The 24913-nt window shown below is 39.8% G+C and overlaps 1 protein-coding gene across 1 annotated transcript in view; it reads right to left on the bottom strand.

Moving 5' to 3' along the window:
* The window catches only part of LOC113437296 (uncharacterized), a 68824-nt gene that overhangs the window by 7772 nt on the left and 36139 nt on the right, over positions 1-24913 (bottom strand). Inside the window, exon 2 of the mRNA XM_026702204.2 lies at positions 478-630. Coding sequence (XP_026557989.1) covers positions 478-622 — 145 coding nt within the window. The 5' untranslated portion in view covers positions 623-630. The remainder of the gene's footprint in view (positions 1-477; positions 631-24913) is intronic.

Here is a 24913-nt window from a genome sequence, read left to right as displayed (position 1 = left end):
ATGAAGGAGCAGGCGGAGCCAGCCAGGGGCCTGTTTTACTGGTTCTCCAAACTACCAGGAACGGTAATGAACTGGTAGAATCCCACCCCTGAATTGCATCCCGCAGGGGGCCAACCTCCAGCACTCCTCTGCCACCCCCTTGCTTCTTAGCGCCCCCCTTAAGTCATCCCACCCATGCCCAGGGGGCGGTACCGGCCATTTTGGGAATCACTGTTTTAAAACATTCTCTCTCTTTTTTTTTTGACTCTAATAGGTTAAAACTACTGTTGCCAAGATCCAGAACAGCAGATGAAGTCTTAACAGAAATATTAATAAATTAGCAGTTCAACTGCAGCTGTGTTTGACCAAATGAGGAAAACAACACTGATAGATTTTTTTTCACTTTTTTGTTTCCTGTTTAGAATTGAAAAACCACCCCCTATTTTTCACAAGTTTATCATTGTGAATCAGAACATTGTATTATATAGGTTATCTTACCAGATGCAGGCATGCCATAGGGATTGTATATAGGTCCAACGAGCCATGGATTAGGAAATGGCTGATGTGCTGTAGGCTGAGCATAAAAAAAAGGCCTTGGGTTTGTGGAATAAGGTCTGCTTTCTGGAGATGGAGGAACATTCATTTTCTAAGCTTGAAATAGATAAATAGTGAGAGATATAAAATTTAAAAGGTATAAATGCTAGACAAGACAATTGATAGGGTAGCTTAAGGAATAAGGACAGTATGCTGATATCCTGGTAAAAATTTAAATTTAAACATATTACTGCACATATTTTTTTTCATTTGTTTAGTAGGTATTTGCTTGAGGCTACTCTGTCAAGGTTTCCTTGTCCAAATTTTTTCATGTATCATCGGCCTCTACATTTGGAGAAAGAATATGAGCAACTTTTAATATTTAAAGAAACCCAAAGACCTGTGTGTTCTCAAGGGAACATTCCACAAGGAGATGTGGGGTAATAGAGGTATATAATGTATACAATGTAGAGAAAAGTAAAGTCCTACACTTAGGCAAGAAAAACCAAAAGTACACATATAGCCTGGGTGAAACCAGGCTCAATAGCAGTCTTAGTGGACAACCTGCTAAATATGAGCCAGCAATGTGCAGCAGCAGCCAAAAAAGCTAATGCAATCCTAAATTGCATTAACAGAGGGATACAATCAAGATCAACTGAGGTACTAATACCATTCTATTAATCTTTAGTAAGACTATACCTAGAGTACTGCATCCAGTTTGGTCAACACATTATAAAAAAAGATGTTGAGGCTATAGAAAAAGTGCAGAGAAGAGCAACCAGCAGTTGTGGGAACTGGAGATTAAAACATATGAAGAACGGTTACAGGAACTGGGCATGGCTAGTACTAGTGAAGAGAAGGACCAGGGGAGACATGATAGCAGTCTTCCAATATTTGAGGGTCTGCCACAGAGAGGAAGGGGTCCAGCTATTTTCTAAAGCACCTGTAGGCCAGACAAGGAATAATGGATGGAAACTGAACAATGAGAGATTTAACCTGGAAACAAGGAGAAACTTTCTGACAGTGAGAACAATTAACTCTTCCAAGAACAGCTTTCCCTTGGAAGTTGTGGGAACTTTATCATTGAGACTTTCAAGAAGAGATTGGTTTACCATTTGTCAGAAATGGTGTAGGGTCTCCTGCTTAGGTGGGGGAGGGGGTTGGACTAGATGACCTACAAAGTCCCTTCCAACTCTGATTATCTGTATCTGTATCTATCTGTATGTAGCCCCAAATACTTGGTGAATCTTACCCCATCAGGATCCTGCAAAATGAAACAAACCACATTATCAGTGATTGTTGCCATATTACCTATTAAAGTTGTACAGCCTGGGATTTTAAATTAGTTCTGCCAATTTTGTTGCTGCAACAGAATAAACCAACATTTCTAATACTGGGATTTTAAAGCAAGCACACATACCCCATGTAAAAAAATGTAACAATGTTTCCATTAATGGAGTTTTCAATAATCAGACCAATTCAAAAGAATAAAGAATAAAATAATATTGAATAAACAGAATAAAGTAACATTGCTATTAGCAGCATTTTAAAGCAAGCATTTCCAATTTTGTGGCAGATCACAAAATGAACCAAAATTTCTATTACTGGGATTTTAAAATGAGCACCTCAATTTTGTTGCTGTAACAGAATAAATCAACATTTCTAAAACTGAAATTTTAAAGCAAACCCCATTTTTTACTTACAACCAACAAAATAAAACTGCATTTATATTAATGGGATTCGAAAGTAAGCAGCTGCAATTGAGTTGCAGCAATAAAATTAAACAAGATTTTTATTAGTGGCATTTTAAAGCAAGAACCCCAAATTTCATAGCTGCCCATAGAATGAACTAAAATTTCTGTTACTGGGATTTTAAAGTAAGCATTTCCTAATTTGGTTGCTGCAAAAGAATAAAACAAGATGATTAATACTGGGATTTTAAAGCAAGCTGGCCCATTTACTTATATCCAGAAAAATAAAACTAGCACCCACCCCTCTCCTAGAAGAATGAAATATTCTAGGAAATATTAAAAAGGCACAATATTATATTTCCCTGGATGAAAAAAGGAGAAACATGTTTTTAAAGACAAAGCAACTCCCTGCCCCCCCTCCAGCTCCAGGTGTTGGGATTAAGACATGATAGGATTAGCCCTCTATCCATCTCATCATATGGCACCTGGGAAGATTACATCACCCAGCAAGATTCAACCAAGCTACCCCTGCATGGCCCCATGGGAGTTTGGCAACCAGTCAGGACACATTTCTTGCTATAGGAACAGGAAGCAAGTTCAAAGCCCAACAGTGGTTAAAAATCTCTCTCCCTCTCTCACCCATATGCTTTTTTTTTTTTTACCCAGGATCTCAAAACCACGTGGTCCTGTCCACCATTAAACCATCTTTCCAAGCAGTTTCCAGTGTCTTTCTTCCCTCTTGGAACTGAACCCAGATGCACATTTTTCCAACAATTTCTATTAGGGGCATTTTAAAGCAAGCATCACCAATTTCTTGGCAGCCCACAGAATGAACTAAAATTTCTATTACTATGATTTTAAAGCAAGTATCCCTAATTTAGTTGCTGCAAAAGAATGAACCAACATTTTTATTAATGAAAATTTAAAGCAAGAACCCCAAAATTAGTTGTAGCCAATAAAATAAAGCTACATTTTTATTACTGGGATTATAAAGAAGGAAAGCCCCACTTAGTTGCAGCCAACACAATAAAACTTGTCTAATACTGAGATTTTAAAGCAAGCAGCCCCATTTATTTATATCAAACAAAATAAAATAACATTTTTATTAGTGGCATTTTAAAGCACCACCAATTCCATGGCAGCCCACAGAATGAACTAAAATTTCGATTACTGTGATTTTAAAGCAATTTAGTTGCACTCAACAGAGAAACTAACATTTTTATTAATGGGATTTGAAACCAAGCACCCCAATTATAGTCAACAAAATAAAACGTTTCTATTATTGGACTTTTAATTCAAGCAAGCCTAATTTAGTTGCAGCAACAGAATAAAACAATGTTTCTATTAATGGAGTTTTAAATAAGCACTCTACTTTCAGCGCTGCAACAAAATAAACAACAGTTCTAATACTGGGATTTTAAAGCAAGCACCCCTAAATTAGTTGTAGCCAACAAAATAAAACCTTTTTATTACTGGAATTTTAAAGAAGGAAATTCCAACTTAGTTGTAGGTAACAGTATAAAACATGACTAATACTGGGATTTTAAAGCAAACAGTCCCAATTTAGTTGCTTCAACGAAATAAACCAATATTTTTAAAAGTGGGATTTTAAAGCAAGTACTTCCAATTTATTGGTAACCTACCAATAAATGAAGGAAAATTTCTTTACTGGATGTTAAAGCAACAAGCCCCAACTTAATTTTAGCCAGCATAATAAACTAACATTTCTATTACTGAAATTTTAAAGCATCCAATTCCAACCTGATTTAGTTGCTGTCAACAGAACAAACTAGAATTTTTATTCCTGGCATTTTAAAGCAAGCAATTTACTTATAGCCAACAAAACAATATTTCTTATACTGGAATTTAAAAGGAACAATCCCCATTTACTTATAATGAACTAAAAAAAAAAGCATTTCTATTACTTAAAGCAAGCATCCTCAATTTTGAGGCAGCCTACAGAATAAACCAAAATTTCTATTATTGAGATTTTTAAGGCAAGAAACATCAATTTAGTTGCAGTCAAAACAATAAAACATTTGTAATACTGGGGTCTACAAGCAAGCACCCCCATTTACTTATAGCTAACAAAAGAAAACATTTAAATTGTTGGGATTTTAAAGCAAGCGCCCCCAATTTAATGGCTACCAGCAGAATGAAGGAAAATTTATTTACTGGGTTTTAAAGCAACTCCAGTTTAGTTGCACCTAACAGAATAAACAAGATTTCTATTACTGTTAGTTTAAATCAACCCCTCTCCCTCCATGTTGTGGCCAACAGAGTAAAGTAACATCTCCACTATTGGGATTTTTAAAACAAGCACATAGAGATTTCAATAAGTTGGGAATTGGTCAGCTGGCTAAGTTCTTTACTTGAAATTCCTGTAGTAGAATATTTGTTGCAGCCAACATAGTAAACCATATAGAATATCCTGGATGTATAGTTCCTAATTAGTATTGTATACACAATGCTATTAAAATTGGTTTATAAAAGCATTGCAAAGGAAAAACAAACGTTTCTTTAAAAGGGATCAATACTTTTCCAAACCACATAGAAACTATAATAAAACAGAATCTTTTGAAGTAAGGAGACATTTTCAAAAGCTAATCAACACTGCTTTAAAACCTCACCCCCACCTTTTAAACTAGGCATTTCTACATGCAAATAGCCCTCAAACCTTGAACAGAAGCTCTTCTACAGTGTTATATATGATTCCAACCAAAGACGCAAGCTGCTACTGTGTTGAGAACAGCCCGGAAAGGAACTAAATGAAAAGAGCTCTCTCTCTCTTAATAAGCAGTGGTCTTCCATACACAGCTGAAGCTCATTCTTATAATGTTCTCATAAATTAGCTTACTGCTTGTTTCCATGTAGAGTATCTGCAAAACTATCTACATAGAGCCTTTGGTGATTAGGTTGAACTTTAGAACACTGTCTCACTTTACTGTATAAAATAGAACATAGAAATACTTTTTGTTATATTTTAAGTTCAAACTTTATCTCAATGACCAGTCTACACATTACTATATAAAGAACTATGATTAGCTTGGTTTGTACAACATACTAAACTAAAACTGAGCAAATTATATTTTTTCAAATGACCTTTCCACAATACTCAGTACTAATTTGTGTTCCTCTCTCCTTTCAAAAAATTATTGTGGATTGGGCTCAGAAGGAAAACATAAAAGTTGTACATGTTTTTTTTAACTTGATGGAGAATCTAAGAACATTCCAGCTTAAGTTTTTTTTTAAATATGTTTTAATTAAGTTTCTATTGTTTCAACACAAAACATCATAGTTTCAACAACATTCTTGATATTTATACAAGTTCTTATCTTTAATATCTTAACACATTGTATTTATATTTAATATTAATAACTTTAAATATAATTATTATTCCTATATTCTTATATAATTTACAAATTTACATTTTACTTTCTTAAGGCTTCTAAAAGTTAGTATTCTTGTTTTATTTTTTAGTTCATACCATTTATTCCAGTTTAGGAAGAATTCAGTCATCGCTTTCTTTTAATTTCAGCATTAACGTATTTATCTCCACACTTTCTGTTACTTTTTGTAGTATGAGTTCTTCCTTAGGAATATTGGGAGTTTTCCATACCTGTGCAAAGACTATTCTGGTGGCTGTTTGATATTTTTGTTTCTTAAAATATTTCTTTATTTTATTTCTTTTGAGATTTTATCTTTAATAATTCCTAGAAGGAAGGTTTCTGGTCTGAGCTTAATCTGATAACCAATAATCTCTTGTAGCCAGTTTTTAATTTGAATCCAGAATGTCCTAGTCTCGGGGCATAGTCACCACAGATGATAAAATGTACTGTCAACCTTCTTACATTTCCAGCATTTTGGATTTGTGTTGGGATAAATTTTTGCCAATCTCGTTGGGGCTCCAGCTTAAGTTTTTTTTTTACTCTTAATGTACTCACTTCTTTCCACAGATAGTCTTATATGTGGACTGTGATGATTAAAGTTTTGGCCTGGGACCAGGAGTTTCAGGTCTTGGAAAATTCCTAGTCACCATCTCTTTGCTCAATCCATGTAACAGACCTGATATAATGGTAGAAATTACAAGCAACTTCAAAGAAATATCTTGCACCTCTACCTTATATAAAAATAAAATCAATTTTAAATAGCCTCTCCTAAAATATTTAAAGTAATTTATTATTATTTTGTGAACCCCATACACAAATGTACAAAATGGGTGTTTATTGTTGCTTCCAAATCTAGGCATCTGAGTTTGACTTGGAGCTGATAAGAACTTGATCCCTAAATTTCAGAGAGACATTTTTTTCTTTGCTAAATTATATTTTTTCAAGTGACCTCCTTTCCACAATACTCAGTACTAATTTGTGTTCCTCTCTCCTTTCAAAAAATATTGTGGCTTTTTTGCCTACTTGAAAATACAAATCACTCAATAATTCAGGCAGAGCAAAAAACATTTATTTGAGTGGGTATGGGGAGTGTCAAGTCTTTTTACAGGGCACAGAAACAAATGATACATAGGTTTGGGATATATGTCAGAAATCAAATGATCAAACAATAAACAACACTTAATTACCTATGAGACTTGAACAATAGAAAACTTAATTCTAGATAATGTTCCACAAGAGCAAATGTATGGGTTATATTAATCGTTCCCAGCTGGTTTTGTACCTTTTTAAAAATGTGCAAATGTATTTAATAATTTTCAGAATACACTTTCCTGTCAGATCCGTGTATCTGCCATTCTTTGATGGAAGAAAGGTGGGGGTTGGATTTGATACTTTTAATTCTTTTCCTCCCTATGTATCCTAAATATCCTATTTCTTACATTATCTTTTGTATACTCTTTTACATGATTTATAACCATTGCCTGGCACCACAGATCCCTGGAAAATTCTTACCTCTTGGGAAGATGCTAAGGGAGAAGAGGCCATGTGGACTCCAGCACCGGAAGATTACCTTGGGAAACTTTCCTTATCTACTTTCTCAGAGACACTGGTATAATAACATCTTCACACCTGCAGATTGATGGAATCCACATCAGACTGTTGGGAGGGGTCTCTAATTCCCTTTATCCTAGTAGCATGCCCTGAGGGACCTCAGATCCTGCTTTGAATTTTGACCTGCTTTTATCTCGCTTCAATAAAAAGATTCCTTTTGAAATATAAAGTTTTCAAGAGTCTATACTTATTTTTTGAAGAATGGAGAGGCTGTTCCTTATATAAAGCAGGATCTGCAATAGTGATCAACCCAGAGAGGAAATCCCCCCCCCAAAAAAATTTACTCTATCAAGGGGACCCTGCAACAATGTCAGAACAAAGCAGTGAACAAGGGGAAGCCAAGTGCTGGGGAGAAACTCGACAACTACCCAATCCGACACTGGCTCCATATGTCCCATCAAAGATATTGAAGCTGTCTTCGAAAGTTCCACGAAGCCTCAATGGGCTATTGGCATAAGGAAAAGGGACAGCTGGGATGGAAGAGCCAGTGGAGTAATCCTTACCCACAGTAGCCATAAACCCAGGTGGCAACTGGCATTGGAAGCTGTTTCTGATCAGAAAGAACTGATCGAGGAACTGCTGGCAGATAATCAATTGAAGTGGTACATAAATTGCCTCATGAGGAAACACTGGGAAACCTCAATGTCTGAGATGAACCAGGTCGCAAACCAGCAACCCATGGAGCCCGAGCCCTCACCCCGATCCAGCCAAGGCTGATCAAGGAACCAACCAAGCCAGAGGACCAACAGCCATGCCAGTTTCCCAACTTCCTGCTGTTCCAGAGCAGGGAATTAACCCCAGTCAACCCAGGGACCTACAACTGAAGAGAAAGATCCCCTCTTGGGAGTAAGATTCGACAGAGTCCCCCAGAAGTTGGGGTTTTTCCTGGCTCAAATCGTCACCTATATGCAAGAATATAGGCGGAACTTCCCAACCCAGAGGGCATGAGTGTAAGTTATCATCCTAGCCCTAGAAGGGGCAGTGGCCAAATGGATGGTGACCCTCCACAATGTTGATGCTCCAGAGCTGCAGAATCTCGATCGATTCATGACAGCACTACACCACTGCTTCAAAAAAACCCTCGCCAATCACAAAGCCCACAACCGCATTAGGATCATAAAGTTGCCCTGTAGCTGAATACACTCAGGAATTCTGTGACCTGGCCGGCCAAGTCGACTGGCCAGAAGGTATTGTAGTCTGCTGGTTCAAAGATGGTCTTAACAATGACTTGTACACTGCCTGCCTGGCCCAGAGGGCCCCTAGCTGCCTGCATTAATGGTACCTGTGGCAGAGGAGGCAGAGATTGACATGACCCGAAACCAGTACCGCACCAGCAGGGCTTAAAGAAGATCCTCACCCCAGGGGAAATGGGAGTTTTTCAAACCCCAAACCACCATGGCACAAAGGCTATCTGGCTGCTTTAAGTGTGGGAAGGAGGGGTACCATACAGCATAGTGACATTCAAAAACCCCTGCCAGAAAGCCTGATTGCCCATCGGGGGGACATCTGCAAAACTCAACCCACAAGGACAAAAAATATGCTGAGAAGCTGTGGGGTTCTGTTCCCCTCCAAACCTAGAAAAAGAAACTCTTGTGCCCCTAGAAGACCTGAGCCAGTCTGAAAGTGATCTGGAATGACCCGCTGGTAAGCAACCCAATCAAACTGCTCACTCTACCCCTAAGACTGTTTTATCTCCAGCCAAGGGAAGGGGAAGGAAGTAGCAGCATTACAGAACCATTACAAATAAAATTGGGGGACCATGATAAGACCCTCACATTCATTGTAGCCCTGGGAATGGAAGAGCCACTAGTTCTAGGACTCACATGGCTATAGAAGTGGAATCCTAGAATAAACTGGAAAAGAGGAACCATACAATTCCAGAAATTTAACATTCACAAACATCCCAGAGGAAAAAAAAGGAAGGAAAAGAAACAGCCATGGCCAGCCAACCTTCTGAGCCCGCTAGCATCCCCAAAGAATACCAGGATTTGGCCAAAGTATTTAGCAAGGAGGTGTCTGATGAACTCCCACCTCATTGTGCCATGGATTGTGCCATTGAGATCCTGCCAGGGGCTAAACTTCCAAAATGGAAAATGTACTGCATGTCCCCTAGAGAACTAGGTGAAAGAGTGTTAAACTAAAAAGGAGTTTCATCGAACCCACCCAACTGAAAATAGCAGCCCCAGTATTCTTCCATGAAAAGAAAGTTGGCACCTTACGTCTCTATGTGGATTTCAGAAACCTGAACACTATCACCATGGAAAAAAATATGTATCAACTCCCACTTATGAAGGACATGCTGGCCCACCTATTTAAAGGATTTTTTTTTCAAATTTAGACTTACGAGAGGCATACTATTGCACCAGAATAATCAACCCTATCACTGTAGAACTCCTACTCCCTAAGACACTTAGACAGTTCATCCAGTATTTCACTACATCCTACCCAAACCAGAAAGCACTTCAAAGTTCAGATCCCCTCTTCCCACACCTCCAACCCTCATTATGTTGGAAGGGGAACAACATTTTGAAATTAAAAATAACCTTGACTCATGCACTCACCATGGCTTCACACAATATTTAGTAGCATGGAAACACCTACCCTTCTCCCAAAATGAATGGGTAGCCAAAAAACATGTAAAAACATTGTAATAGAAATTCTACCTGAAATACCCTCACATACCATCCTAATTCTTAATGTAGTATATGGTTATGTCTTTCAGGTGGATTTTCCATTTTTTTAACAAGGGCAATATGTCAGATCCGTATATTTGCCATTCTTTGATGACGAAAAGCGGGGGTTGGATTTGATACATTTAATTCTTTTCCTCTTTATGTATCCTAAATATCCTATTTCCTATATTGTCTTTTGTATAACCTTTTACATGATTTATAACCAAACCAAAAGAAATGACTTTAGCTAAGAAGAGAAAAACAAAGTTTAAAAAAAGCCTAGTGCCATGTTAATAGTACTAATATCATCTTTTAAAATACTAATAAATGAAGCCTACAATTCCAGGCAATAATTTTCTCATTCTATTCTCATTTATAATTTGCTGAAGTATGATATTTAATAAGCAAGTAGTTAGCATTTGAAACTACAAAGAATATGTGTTGTAGCACAGATTTAAAAAACTTGTGGCAGATTGGGATGCAGGAAAACAAACAAACAAAAAATTGCATATTCTTATTGTAGTACATTGTAGTAAACAAGGAGTATCAATGTAATAATAATGTCAAGTAATAAATGTTTCTTGAAAAATATTCCTGTCCGTAGATAGGGAGGCAACTAGTCTAGCTAATTGCTGTTATGTAATTAAACCTTCATAGAATATGCAAGTGCATGTGATTAATATGCATACAAACTCCCTATATTGCAAATGATCTAACACCAGCCTATTTTGTTATTCTATATCTTTTAGGGAAAGAATTTCATTCTGAAGCAGTTTACTGTATTGTAAGTATTGTGTTCTACAGAAGTTCTATTTGTTGGTCCGCATTTTGAGCGGGAGTTTTGCTTGTTTGATTGGCTGAGCAGCCTGACAGTGAACTATAAAAGGGAGCTGTCAGACAGCATCAGCTGTTACCTGTCAGCTGGCTGATTCAGCAACATATCCACAGACTAGGGTAACCTGTTTCTTTGTTACAATAAACATTGTTTCGTTCATCAATGCCTGCCTCAGCTCATTCTTAGAAATAATTTAATAGTAAGATATCATTAAATAAGATTTTAAAAGTTACAGATTTACAACAAATGTAGCCACATTATGAATGCCTTTATTTTTCATAGTTTGTATAATTTCATAGAAGTAGTAATTGCCCTGCATGTTCTATAATTATGGCTAAATGACCATTTGATTTCTTGTGGTGAAAATATTCTTTCTGGCCATTGCCAAGAAATAGTATAAATTCCTTGTTAGGATTTTAACAGAGCTTGAAAACTATGTCAGAAGTCCAATATAATTCGATGCTTTCAGTATTATATGCCAAGGCTCAGGCTAATATATATTCATTAAAGTGTAAATGCTATTATTTATTATTAGAATTTGACAAACAAAAATGAGAACAAGAATAAAAGAATAAAAATACAATGACAGGAATGATATGCATGTTAGTGCATTTATGCAGGCCCCCTCTACTAACCACTTAACTATGATGTAAGGTCCACAGAAGTCAATTTGTGACTGAAACTGAAAATCTGTAGCTGAAACAACTGAATCAGATAGAGCATTCCAGACTTTGACAACAAATATGACAGAAATCATATTTTTACAGTCAAGTTTAGAACGATTTACATTGAGTTTAAAGCAGTTGTTAGCACATGTATTATTGCAATTAAAACAAAAAAAAGTCATTTACAGGTAAAACTTATAATTTTACATTATATTACATATAATTTTGTATGCAATACTAGCAAGCGACACAGTTCTAAGTTATCCAAACCAAGAATTTCAAGCCTAGTAGCATAGGGAATTCTATTGTGTACAGAACAGTACAAGACTTTTCTCATGAAATGCTTCTGAACCCACTCAATTGTACTGATGTCAGATATATGGTGGGGATTCCAAACAATTGAACAATACTCTAAGATTGGTCTAGCATAAGTTTTATAAGCTTTAAATAGCAATACAATGTTTCCAGAAAAAAAAACTGCAAAATTAAATTTACAACTCTTAATGCTTTTTAGCAATGCTGTTACAGTGAACTTTGGAGCATAGATCGTTAGAGATAAATACACCTAGGTCCTTGAGAAAGTGAGGGTCATCAGCTAGTTCAATCACCTAGGTTATACTTGACATTCTGATTATGTTAACCAATATGTAAGACAGAGCATTTATTGATCAAAATTTGAAGTTGCCAAATAGATGACCGTTCAGACACATAATCGTGATCACTTTGTAAAATCACAGAATTATCTGTAGTATTGAATAATTTTACCTCATCAGCAAAAAGGATGCAATTGCTTTTAAGTTGATCATATAAATCATTGATATAGAGGAAGAAAAGCATGACACCTAAGATGCTGCCTTGCAGAACACCACTGTTAACTGATGCAGGGTTAGACAGCAAGTTGCCTATTTTGATATTTTGCAGTCTATTAGACAGGAAAGCAGCAATCCATTTGTGCAAAGGACCAGAAATGCTGTAAGAGTTTAATTTCAATTTGCAGTTTATCTGTACTACTGTATCAAAAGCCTTACAAAAATCTATGTAAATTGCATCTACAGCTTTGCCTTGAGTCCAGATGTAGTCCAGATGTTTTTACAGTGCAAAAGTTGCAGATTACAGGACAAGTTTTTCCTAAAGCCAAACTGTCTGTCATATAGCAAGTTGTTTGTCTCTAAGTGGTGAACAATGGATTGATTTGTAATTGATTCCATAACTTTGCATGTAGCACAACACAAAGAGATTGGTCCATAGATCAGGCAGAGAACTAGTTTGAAACAATACTTTGAAAATTGTACACAAAGTTTCAGCCAGGATGGTAGCAAGCTTTTTCAGGAAGAAAGCACAAAAACAATCTGGTCCTGTGGATAGCGATGGTTTTAATAATGATAATTCAACTTTATCTACTGTAAATTTAATATTCAGCAATTGTGGGAATAAAACTTTGGTTTGGGTTTGGGTATTGATCAATCTAATACTTTGTACATACATGCTTGTTTAAAGGTCACTGAGATAGTGTAAGGAAATTTCACAATGAGAACGATAAGAATAAACACAAGGAACTAGGAAACAGCTCAGACAGCAATACACAAGTCTCAGAGAGCAATACACAAGTCTATACTATATCTGAACTATTGTAACCCATCATGTGATTATGCTTGCTATGTTTACCATGTACAAAAATCTAAATAAAAGGGATTTTGCTCTGGGCTCTCATCCTGAGAACACTCGCTTGTGTCTCATCTTTTTCATGAGAGACCACCACAAGTGGTGACCCTGATGTGATCCATGGCAGGTGGTACGTGTCCGGATCTCCGTGTTTCCTCGCCTGGAATAGGTAAAGTACGTACTTAACTATTGCTGGACAATAGGATTTTTCAGGAAACATGGGGGGAAAACTTTCTCAGCCATAGGAACGTCATGTTAGCGAGCTGCTGAAGTTAGTCAGGACAAATTTCTTTATCTTTAAATCATCCGGAGGGGAGCATATAGTTCTTTCAAAAGGTAATGTGAAAAAGCTGCTGCAAGAGATCTGGCTGCAATGCCCCTGGTACTCAGAGAGGGGCTCTTTAAAGTTAGACATGTGGAGGAGAATTGGAACTATCCTTCATGAGGAACCATGGGCAACAGCTGAAATTTTGACATATTGGAAGGTTGTTATGATTGCTTTAGAGACCCAGCAACAACCTCTTTTAAAACCTTTAGTAGAACCTCCTCCTTATAAAGGAGTTGTGTTGTACCCTCCGACTCCAAAACTGGAGTATGTTTTCTCACCCCCAACAGCGCCTACGCCTGTGGAGGAGAAACTCCAGCCACAAATGGGAAAAGTTCAAGCAATGATGCATCAGGCTTTCAATGAGGGGAAATTAGAGCCTGATGAGATTCCCCAGATGAATTTGTTTCCAGTTAATAGGCAAGTGGATGCTCAAGGCAACATGCAGGCAGAATGGGTTCCGATTCCATTGGCAGTACTTAGGGAAATCAAGAAAGCCGTTAAAGATTATGGTATTCAAAGTCCTTTTACAAAGGGTCTCCTGACAAGTTTGGCTACCTCACGCATGATTCCTAATGACTGGAAAGATTTAATGAGAATAATATTGAGCTCTACTCAGTATGTGGTTTTTGATTCAGAGTACCAAAGGGAAGCTATCACTAGGGGACGGAATTCGGGGGGGCTGTATGCACCAGACCAAATCTATGGGGCAGGCTTGTTTGAATCCACTGCTGATCAAGCTACTAATTTGCCTGATCATGTATTTCCCGTGGTTATGGCGGCTGTCCTTGGAGCGTTGTCCTGCATCCAGGATGTGGGAACCCCGGCATGGTCTTTTTCTCAAATTAAGCAAACAGCATCTGAGTCTTATAACGAATTTGTGGAAAGGCTACAATTGGCTATTACCTGGCAGATTTCTAATGAGGAAGCGGCAAAGGAACTTTTGCTGAGATTGGCAGTCGAAAATGCAAACGCTGACTGCAAGCATATCTTACAGCCTTTGGTGGCTAGAGGTGAGGTTACTCTGGCTGATCTGTTAAAGGCATGAGCAGTGGTGGGTTCTCAGGCTTACAACATGGAGACTTTGGCTAAGGCATTACAAAGAGGGATGAAACCTACAGGGAACTGTTTTAATTGTGGGAAGCCTGGCCATTTTAAAGCCCAGTGCCGAGCCCCTGGGGGGGGGGGGAATGGCGTTTAAGAAAAACAAAAATAAGGACGTCCGCTTGAAGTCGGTCTGTCCGAAATGCAAAAAAGGGTTTCATTGGGCAAATCAATGTCGCTCTGATCAGAACCAAAATTCGGGAAACTAGATTTGGGGCGTGCAGCTAGCCCTGCTCCCAAGGCTGTTACAAAGGCATCACCTGCAACACCGGGAGTGCAGGTTTGGGTTTAAAAATGTTGCACTCGATTGATGTGACTTTTCCTAATCAAGTGTACATTGAGGACACTCATTTGCATGGGCCACTGCCAGAAAAAATAGTGGGATTGGTACTTCCCAGGTCATCTGCATCAAAAAAAGGGTTCTTTGTTATTGATCAAGATCAGGGGTTATTGATCAAGATTATAAAGGGCTTATTAAGATATAATTGTACACTGATACTCCTGCATCATTAATGGCCGGTGAATCTATTGCCCAGTTATTATTGCTTCCATACATTCCTGTGAATCCTTTAATTGGGATCCCACGAACTGGCGGTTTTGGATCCACTGAAATGGCCAGTTCTCCAGTTGCTGCAGAATTGCTAGCTCTGACAAGAGTTGACTACAGACCAACCTAAAATGACAATTGAAATTCAGGGAAAATCATTTTCTGGCCTTATAGATTCCAGAGCAGATGTCTCTGTGATACGCCAAAAGGAATGGCCAAATGAATGGGCGCTTGAGGACTCTCCGGCTGTTCGTGGAGTAGGTGGTATGCAGTTTGCAAGAAGTAGTGTACATTGGTTGTCGGCATTGCATAGAGCAACTGGCGAGACTGCAAGGATTCAACCTATTGTGTTGCCCCTGCATGTAAACGTGTGGGGTAGAGATTTGCTGTCACAGTTCCGCACAAAAATTGTTATTGGATAATGGAAAAGTTACAACTGTTAACCTCTCAGCCAGTTTGGGTTGACCAATGGCCACTTCCACAGGAAAAGCTTGTAGCTTTACATCAATTGGTAGCTGAGCAGCTACAATTAGGCCATTTCTAGTCCGTATAACACTCCGGTGTTTGTTATCAAAAAGAAAAATGGAAAATGGAGATTTTTACATGATTTGAGAGCTGTCAACGCCATCCTTCAACCAATGGGAGCATTACAATGTGGCTTGCCTAACCCTAACCTGATCCCGCGCAATTGGGATCTAGTTGTAGTAGATTTGCGGGATTGCTTCTTTTCTATCCCTTTGCATGCAGATGACAAGCAATTATTTGCCTTTATCGTACCTGAGTTGAATAACAATGCACCTACCTTTTGTTACCACTGGAAGGTTTTGCCACAAGGAAAGCTAAACAGTCCAACGATGTGCCAGTCATATGTTCGAATGGCTCTGGCTCCATTCAGAACCTCTCATCTGGGTGGAAGGTTTACCATTACAGGGATAATATTTTAATTGCAGCTCCCGGCCCACCGGGAATGGTTAAGGCAGCGTTACCTTGCCTTAAAGAGGTATTATTGTGATTTGGATTTCATATTGCCCCAGAAAAAATTCAAAGTCAAACGCCATATGCCTACCTAGGGCATAAGGTCCTTGCAACCTACGCTCATCCAGTCATTCTGGAAATCAAAATTGAGGAAAAAATTTCTCTAGTAAAATTACAACAAATACTAGGAACAATTAACTGGGTTAAGCCCTACCTGGGATTAACTACAGCGGTGCTCCAGCCCTTGTTCTTGGCCCTAAAGGGCTCCGCGAGGCCGGATTCTGCTATAACATTATCAGCAGAACAAAGGGAGGTACTGGCACACGTAAATGCGGCTTTAACGCAGCGTTGGGTTGATCGATGCATTCCCGATACCCCATTTGCTTTGGCAATTTTACAAACTCCAGCCTTGCCTACGGCAGCTTTATTTCAATTACATGAGGCGCAGGTTTATATCATTGAATGGTTACATTTGCAGAATACTCCCAGAAAAACAGTTTCTACTATGGCTATGCTTTATAGTGAGTTAATCATCAAAGGCCGGAATCGCAGTATGCATTTATATGGCATAGATCTAGTTCAGTTATTTTTACCTATCTCCCTCACTTTGTGGGAAACTTGGTATAGTCAATCCATTGAATTGCAGATTGTTCTTGAAAATTGGCCGGGGAAGATTTCTTACCATACCCCCAGTGACCCCCGTTTCCAGTTGCTTTGAAACGTATCTGTAAATTTTAATTCAGTTATTGCTAAGCAGCCTGTTGAGGGTGTGACCGTTTATGCGGATGGTGGTAAGACCTACGGCGCTTGTGCATGGAGACAGGAAGGGTATGGAAAACAAAGATTACCCCTCCTCAGCAATCAGCACAAAGGGCTGAATTATCTGCTGCTATTTTGGACTTACAGGAATTTGCGCAAGAACCGCTAAATCTAATTGTGGATTCTCTTTACGTTTATCAATTGATACTTAACATTGAATTTGCTTATCTTTCCCCATCTGTTGATGCTAATCTTATGAGTTTGTTTTTAGCCCTGCAAAGCTGTCTTCATTCTTGCATACATTCTTTGCATATCACACATATTCGCAGCCACCAGCCACTTCCCGGGGAGCTGCAGGAAGGGAATGACGTGGCCGACGCAGCCGCCTCAGCCATGTCATGTCTCTCGCTTTCCCCTGTTACTCCGTGGGACTCACATAGCTATTTTCATCAAAATGCCAAAGCTCTTTGTAAACAATTCAGTCTCACTGCTGCAGAAGCAGCAGCTATTATCCAGCAATGTCCTAGTTGCAGTGCCCAATCCAGTGCTCTTCCTCAAGGAGTAAATCCTTGGGGGACATCTGCTTGTCAGCTATGGCATATGGATGTCACACAACACCCTCCTTTCAAACCATGGCACCATCTGCATGTCACCGTTGATACCTATTCAGGATTTATTATGGCAACACCTCAACGAGGAGAGGCTACAAAACATGTAGTCAACCATTGTCTCCGTACCTTCACACATGTGGGGCCACCAATGGAGATAAAAACCGATAATGGCCCTGCTTATGTCAGCACCGCCTTTGCGGAATTTTGTCATCGATGGTCAATTATACATAAATTTGGCATTCCCTACAATTCCACTGGTCAGGCCATTGTGGAACGAGCTAATCAGACACTCAAACAAGCACTCCTTCATATAAAAACAAAAACGGGGGAAGTGGATGGATATGGTTTGCCTTACATACAAAACATTCTTAATATTACCTTATATAGTTTAAATTTTCTAAACATAACAGGATCTCCTGCTGCTACGGCAGCCAGTAGGCATTTTGTTTCCTCCCCTTCTGCAGGAGCGCCAAGACCGAAAGTTCGGTATAGGAGACTGCCAGATCCAACATGGAGAGGACCTGTCCCGCTGATAACTTGGGGCCGAGGATACGCTGCCGTTGAAGATGAGGGGACAGTTGTTTGGGTTCCTGCTCCTTGTGTGCGTCCTTATCATCAGCCAAAGGGGCAAGGGGGTGGATTTGGGGGAATGGAAAAGAAACACATTGGGGAAACTAGCAAACCTTTATAACAAAACTGATCGTTGGGTATGTATGCACATGCCAACTCACAAAATATCAGGGCTTCCAATGGTTGCAGTACCTCTGGCCAAAGGTGATTGGTATAAGGGACAATGCTATGGTTGTTCAGGGACGTGGTCTAGCAGTTGGACTCCAAGTAACATAACTACCTTACACCTTGGAAGCCGGATCCAAGAGGTGGCGGGTATCTGCTGGACCCACAATGAGATGGTAGAGAATATGACTTACTTGGGAACGTATCCGTTTTGCAACAAAACAATTGTTATTGGCAATGGAAGTCGGGTTTATTCGGGTGACATGAAAACAAAAAATCTTACTTACTTTGTACACAACATTTCTTATTTTGATATCACATCTTTGATCAATGAAAATGGGTGCCCATATATTCCTGCCACATGTTGTCCCACCACAACAGAAAACCAGTTGTCTAAATGTGCGAACGGGACTAACGCACCATCGTCCACTTATTTGGCTATGTTAATGGAGTCCTTTGCAAAACTAATCTATGTTGAGCCAGGTAAGGTTGGTCATCTCCTGGGAGCAAATTTATGGTTGCTGTGTGGCCAGATGGCCTATGATCGCATGCCAGCACGATGGAAAGGGGTCTGCACCTTTGGGAAAGTAATCCCATCTCATGTCATTTCAAAATCTTTGGGGACTGCTCATATCTGCAATGCGCGTTCTGCAATGGAAGTAAACTCTGTTTTGACCCATGACTACTGGACACAGATATCAAGGGGAATGATTCCCCATAGTCATGGTGAACTATAGAGATTTGCATTGTTTAAACAATTGGACAGTTACTATGTTTAATGACACCATTAAAACGCTAAGGCTGCTTGAAGAAGAGCAAGGCAAAATTTGTGACTTCGTCCTGCAAACCAGATATGCGGTGGATACTATTCTGGCTGCGCAAGGGGGAGTTTGCACTGTGGTTCATACGCATTGTTGCATGTATATCTCTGATTATTCTCCAAACATTACAGCTACTATACAGTATATGGAACAAACCTTGAAGGAGAATCCATTACAATCGGAGGGTGAGGGACTGGACATGTGGTCTGCACTTTGGTCCTGGTTGCCAAATGGTTCATGGATTCGTCACCTAGTTGTTGGAGTGATATTGCTTATTATACTTTCTCTCTGTGCATGCTGTTATATCCAATGTCTCCCTGGACTTTTAGGAATGTGTCGGGTGAAGCCTCCAGAAGGAGAACTGCTGTTGCAGATGGTGAAAAGCTACCGAGGCATCCACGATCATCAAAAAACTAAAACAGGGGAGATGTGGGAATAAAACTTTGGTTTGGGTTTGGGTATTGATCAATCTAATACTTTGTACATACATGCTTGTTTAAAGGTCACTGAGATAGTGTAAGGAAATTTCACAATGAGAACGATAAGAATAAACACAAGGAACTAGGAAACAGCTCAGACAGCAATACACAAGTCTCAGACAGCAATACACAGGTCTATACTATATCTGAGCTATTGTAACCCATCATGTGATTATGCTTGCTATGTTTACCATGTACAAAAATCTCAATAAAAGGGAGCGCTGGATTTTGCTCTGGGCTCTCATCCCGAGAACACTCGCTTGTGTCTCATCTTTTCCATGAGAGACCACCACAAGCAATTTTACTACAACTATTTGTGACTATTATATCTATTGTATTTGGCTATTAGCCCTGAGCAGGTTTGTGTTTTAATATCAAAAGCTGCTTCATAATCAGTTGATTAATACAAATATAACAGAAACATTATTTGTGTATTTGAAATATTGAAGTTCTTTGAAAATAGATTGGCACAATAGAGTGTTCCTGTGTAACACTGAAATCAAATGCAGTAATTTGATTTACCCATCAATCAGTACATAGAGCACAGGAAAAGAGGACATGTCTTACTCAATGGAATCTGCAAAGAGTAAATCCAATAATTTTATTTTACAGGCCAGCATTTTCAATTATATACTGCTTGAGCTGAATAAGAATTTTGTTCTCTCAGCCTCACCACTCCCATTTGCATAAAAAAGATTGTAAAAGAAGGAACAGAAGCAAATGTCCAACAGAATTATAGTTATTTAAAAGCAGTAAGTCCACAAATGTTTTTTTCCAAAGAAAGTTCATCAGGTAAGTTTCACAAGTCTGACAATCTCCTGTGGGAATTCAGGAATCTTTTTCTTCTACATTTGGGTCGTCAGCAAAAATCAAGAATCATCCAATGGAAGTTTTAAGCAGCACAAATTTTCCTGCCTGAAATGGATGTATCTGGTCACTCAGAGAACTGTATCAGAACTGCCTTTCAGAGCTCTCTACACTACTTCTGTAAGGATAGAAACTTTTTGGCAGTTAGTTTGTTCTCCCTTAGCCATGAATGCATTGAAATGGCAGGGAGCACTCCCCTCCCCTTTGTAAATCCTTGGCCTAGAAGAAACTCCTGGAAATTGCCACATAGCTTCCAGGAATAAACCAGTCTCAAATACCCTAGATATTACAATATCTTTTCACATGTAGTTGCTGAGCCAGAAGAGGGAGGAGAAAACTACTTGAGACAATACAAAACATTATGTTTTATTATATTTATTGTGCATACAAAACATTTATTAGACCAATACTCAAATACAGCTCACCAGTCTGGAACCCACATTACGTATCTGATATTAACATAGTTGAGAAAGTCCAGAAATATTTCACAAGAAGAGTTCTCCACTCCTCTATTCGTTGCAGAATACTTTATGCCACCAGACTTCAAATTCTAGACCTAGAAAACCTTGAATTACGCCGTCTTCAGTCTGATCTAAGTATAGTATATAAAATCATACATTGCAATGTCCTACCTGTCAATGAATACTTCAGCTTCAACCATAACAATACGAGAGCAAACAATAGATACAAACTCAAGGTTAATCGCACCAAACTTGATTGCAGGAAATATGACTTCAGCAACAGAGTGGTCAATGTCTGGAATACTCTACCTGACTCTGTGGTTTCTTCCCCAAACCCCAAAAACTTTAACCTTAGACTTTCTACTATTGACCTCACCCCATTCCTAAGAGGCCTGTAGGGGGGCGTGCATAAGCGTACCACAGTGCCTACCGTCCCTGTCCTATTGTTTCTTTTATTTTTCTTATATGTATCCATGTATTCATAATTATGTTTTTACTTATACCTATTATCTTGAAAGCAATTGACAAACCAAATAAAATAAAATAGAAATAAAAAGATCATCCATTAGGAATCATCCAGAAGAAGCCATTTCAAGACGCATCATAGAGAAATTGTAACAGCAGAGGGAATTTGAAACACAGATGCAAAGACTTAAAGACACAGGTTTAGTGTAATGGCAATATGGGAAGACAATTGTTATTGTGAGGAATTAGTGACATATTTAGATTTCTCCTTTGTATTAAGAAAAGTCTAGAAGTTTAGAGCTTATTCTGAGCTCAGATGTTTGTTTTCCACTCTTGCCTGCTAAACAAAGGAGAAATCTTCATGTAGCTTCAAAGTTTCTCTTGCTCTGAAAGCAATGGTGGGATTCAATTTTTTTTTACTATCAGTTCTGTGGGTGTGGCTTGGTGGGTGTGGCAGGGGAAGGATACTATAAAATCTCCATTCCCTCCCCACTCCTGGGGAAGGTTACTGAAAATCCCATTCCCTCCCCGCCCCACTAACCTGCTTTCCAGCTCCGTTCTCCTGTGCAGGGCAACAGAAGAAGACCCAGTTGATCAGCTGGGACTTGGGAGGCAGAGAATAGATGGAGCGGGACCAGTCAGAGATGGGATTTGCCGGTTCTCTGAACTACTCAAAATGTCCACTACCGGTTCTCCAGAACTGGTCAGAATCTGATGAATACCACCTGTGTGGGAAAGTGCTAGACTTTTGATTCCATCCTAGAGTCATGTGCCAGAGAGTCAAGGTCAGGTCTTATAGTCTCCTGATCATTGCAGACCATGAAGTCATGAGGCCAGGTTTTGATTAAAAAAAAAACCTTGGGTTTGTGTTGTCTGTACCCTAGTATTGGGTACTGTTGATGTTCCATTAGAGCACCTCTGTTGTTGTTAATAAGCATCTCTTGGTAGCTTATAACCATACATACCAAGCTGTTAACTTGTTGGTATGCCTGCTTTTTATGTTATGCTTTTAACTCTGTTTGCTTGAGCTACTAATAAAACTTAAAATCCCTTTATTTACTAGTGTGCTTATTGTTCTCTGGATCCAAAAGAACCAATTAGTTGGGCACCTGATCACTGCCTTGACACTAGGTAAAATAGTTATTGAGCAGCCTATGTAACAGTTGGTTCAGCAAAGTAATTGCCTTTAGTAATAAAAGAAGTGCATCTAAAAGTGAAATGACAAATCTGCATAGGCAATCAGACAGCCTGAGATGATGAATCCTTTCAGCTTCCATATGGCAAATACAAAAATGAATATAGAATCAGTGAACATAATTAATATTTATGTCTCTAGCAATATTATAATCTTTAGTAAGATTTAAGCAAGGTTTTTCTTTCTTGGTCTGCAAACAGTTACATAAGTTTTCTTTACCTGTAATCTCAGGGTACAGAGTTCCAGGATTCAAAGCTTTTGGCATCCTAGAGCCAACTTTTGCAACCAGACTGACACAGATAACCAAAACATAATCCAGCTCCATACAGTATGGGAGGCCTGTTCTGTAACTCATTCTTTAGTTCAGCTAGATTCTTTACATCTTGCACAATGTGCCAGCTGTGCATCCATTTGAAATCCAAGAAAAAATCCTTAGATTCCATTAAAATAGAGAAAACTTATTTTCTAGATTTGAAGTGATATCAACAAAAGGAAAATAAGATCTGAGGCAAATAGGCACAGAAATTACATATTAAAGTTATCCCAAGTCCCCTCCCCCAGGAGTCCAGACTGGTTATCCAATCTGAGGTGTGTATAATGTCATGTTCACCGATCCCAAAGGAGACGCGAGACTCAGTGACTTTTTAAAGCTTTTTTATTTTGCTCTGAGATCGGATCGGCTCTCTTCGGATCGGTGGTGGCTTATATTGAACTTGCTGTGCCAGCCGCAGCCAATGTCACTGTTTTGAATCCCCCGTGATCGGTTTCCTCCAATCGCGGGAGATTCACAACGGGCCAATCACTGTGGCTTACTCAGCCAATCCGAGTGCCATGCGTCCTGGCCAATCAGGATGGGGGGTTACAAGAATGCTAATGTAGCAATACAGAACACCCCTCCCCTCATGGTATGGTCCTACGTAACGTAGTCCCGTAAGTAGGCGGGGCTCCGTGTCCGTCTACTGGACCTGCGCAGGTTATTTGGTGCCTGGTCTTCAAGCGGTTCGGTCGGGTTCCGTGTCGCTCTCTGCCTCATCAATGGAACCGCCTGGAAGGGTGAGCCGGGCCTTTCGCCATAGCTTCCTCCCGGTCTACTTGGGCTGGTTGAGCTGCTGGCTCCGCTGCTTCCGCATGGTCTTTCCGGGCTGGTTGAGCTGGCTTGGCTGCTCCTTCCAGGCGAGGCTTCGGGCTGGTCATTTCCCTGTGCTTCGGCTGGTGAGTATTCTTGGTTTCTTTCTTGTTGGGGTTGCCTGTTTTGATTTTCAGGGTTTGCCTTCCCTTCTTGGCTGGTGTTTGGGTGCTCCCCCTCCCCTCCTGGATTTTTGTTTTTGTGTGCTTGCATGTCGGTTGTGTTTCCCGTGGCAATTCTCGATCTTAGTTGATCGATGTGTCACTTCCATGCTTGTCCATCGTTTGTTTGTAGCCAGTATGAGCGGTGACCTGTTACCTGGGTTATCATTGCTGGTACCAAGAGTGGGTACCCTCTGAAGTTTTTTGCGTATACTGCGTCTCCTGGTGTGAATGTTCGGTGCTTGCTCGATGAGTCGGGGGGGGTTCGGGGTTGTATGTGGGGTGCAGCCTGTCTAGTGGAGATCTTAATTTCCTTTCCATTAATAGTTCTGCTGGGCTTTTGTTGGTCATTGTGTTAGGCTTTATGTGTTGGATGAATAGCATTTTATTTATTTTTTCTTGCATTTCCCCAGTTTCAATTTATTGGATTGTTTTTTTGGTGAATTGGACCATTCGTTCCGCCCTCCCATTCACCGCCGGATGTGCTGGCGCTGTCAGGGCCTGCCGTATTCCCCGTTCCGCTAGGAATTTCTCGAATTCCAATGCGGTGAACTGTGGGCCGTTATCTGATACAATTACATCTGGGAGACCGTGAGTTGAGAACAGTTTGTTGAGTTCTTTGATGACGGCCTCTGTGGTGGTAGTTCTCATGTCGCTTACCTCCAACCAGTTGGAGTAGACATCTACCGTTATAAGGAACGTGTGCCCCTTCGTGGGCCCAGCGAAGTCTATGTGTATCCTGGACCATGGCCCTCTAGGGGTTTCCCATTCCAGGATTGGGGCGGCGGGAGGGCTCGGCCTGGATTCTTGGCATTGCCTACAGGTTGCCACCCAGGCTTTGATTTGCTTGTCCATTCCTGGCCACCAGGCGTAACTCCTGGCCAGGGCTTTTGTCTTAACGATGCCTGGGTGCCCCTCATGTAGTAATTCCAAAACCTTTTTCTGTAATTTTTCCGGGATAACAACCCTGTCCACTCATAGTAAACAACCTTTATGTGTGAAAAGTTCTGTTTGTCGGTTTCGAAAAGTCCTGAATTGTTTGTCGTTGTCTTTTTTCGGCCACCCTTTCTCCGCCCAATTGAGGACCTGCACCAGACGTTTGTCTTTATTGGTTTCGCGGGCAATGTCTGACGCAGTTAGGGGGAAGTTGGGTAAGGTCTCTATGCTCAGGGTGGACGTAGTGGGTGCCGGGTCGGCATCCAGGTCGGGTAGCGGGGTGCAGCTCAAGGCGTCTGCGTGTGCGA

The sequence above is a fragment of the Pseudonaja textilis genome, chromosome Z (assembly GCF_049901715.1).
Source record: "Pseudonaja textilis isolate UNSWEBS1 chromosome Z, rPseTex1.2, whole genome shotgun sequence".
NCBI lineage: Eukaryota > Metazoa > Chordata > Lepidosauria > Squamata > Elapidae > Pseudonaja > Pseudonaja textilis.
This window is presented reverse-complemented; position numbering and strand designations above follow the sequence as displayed.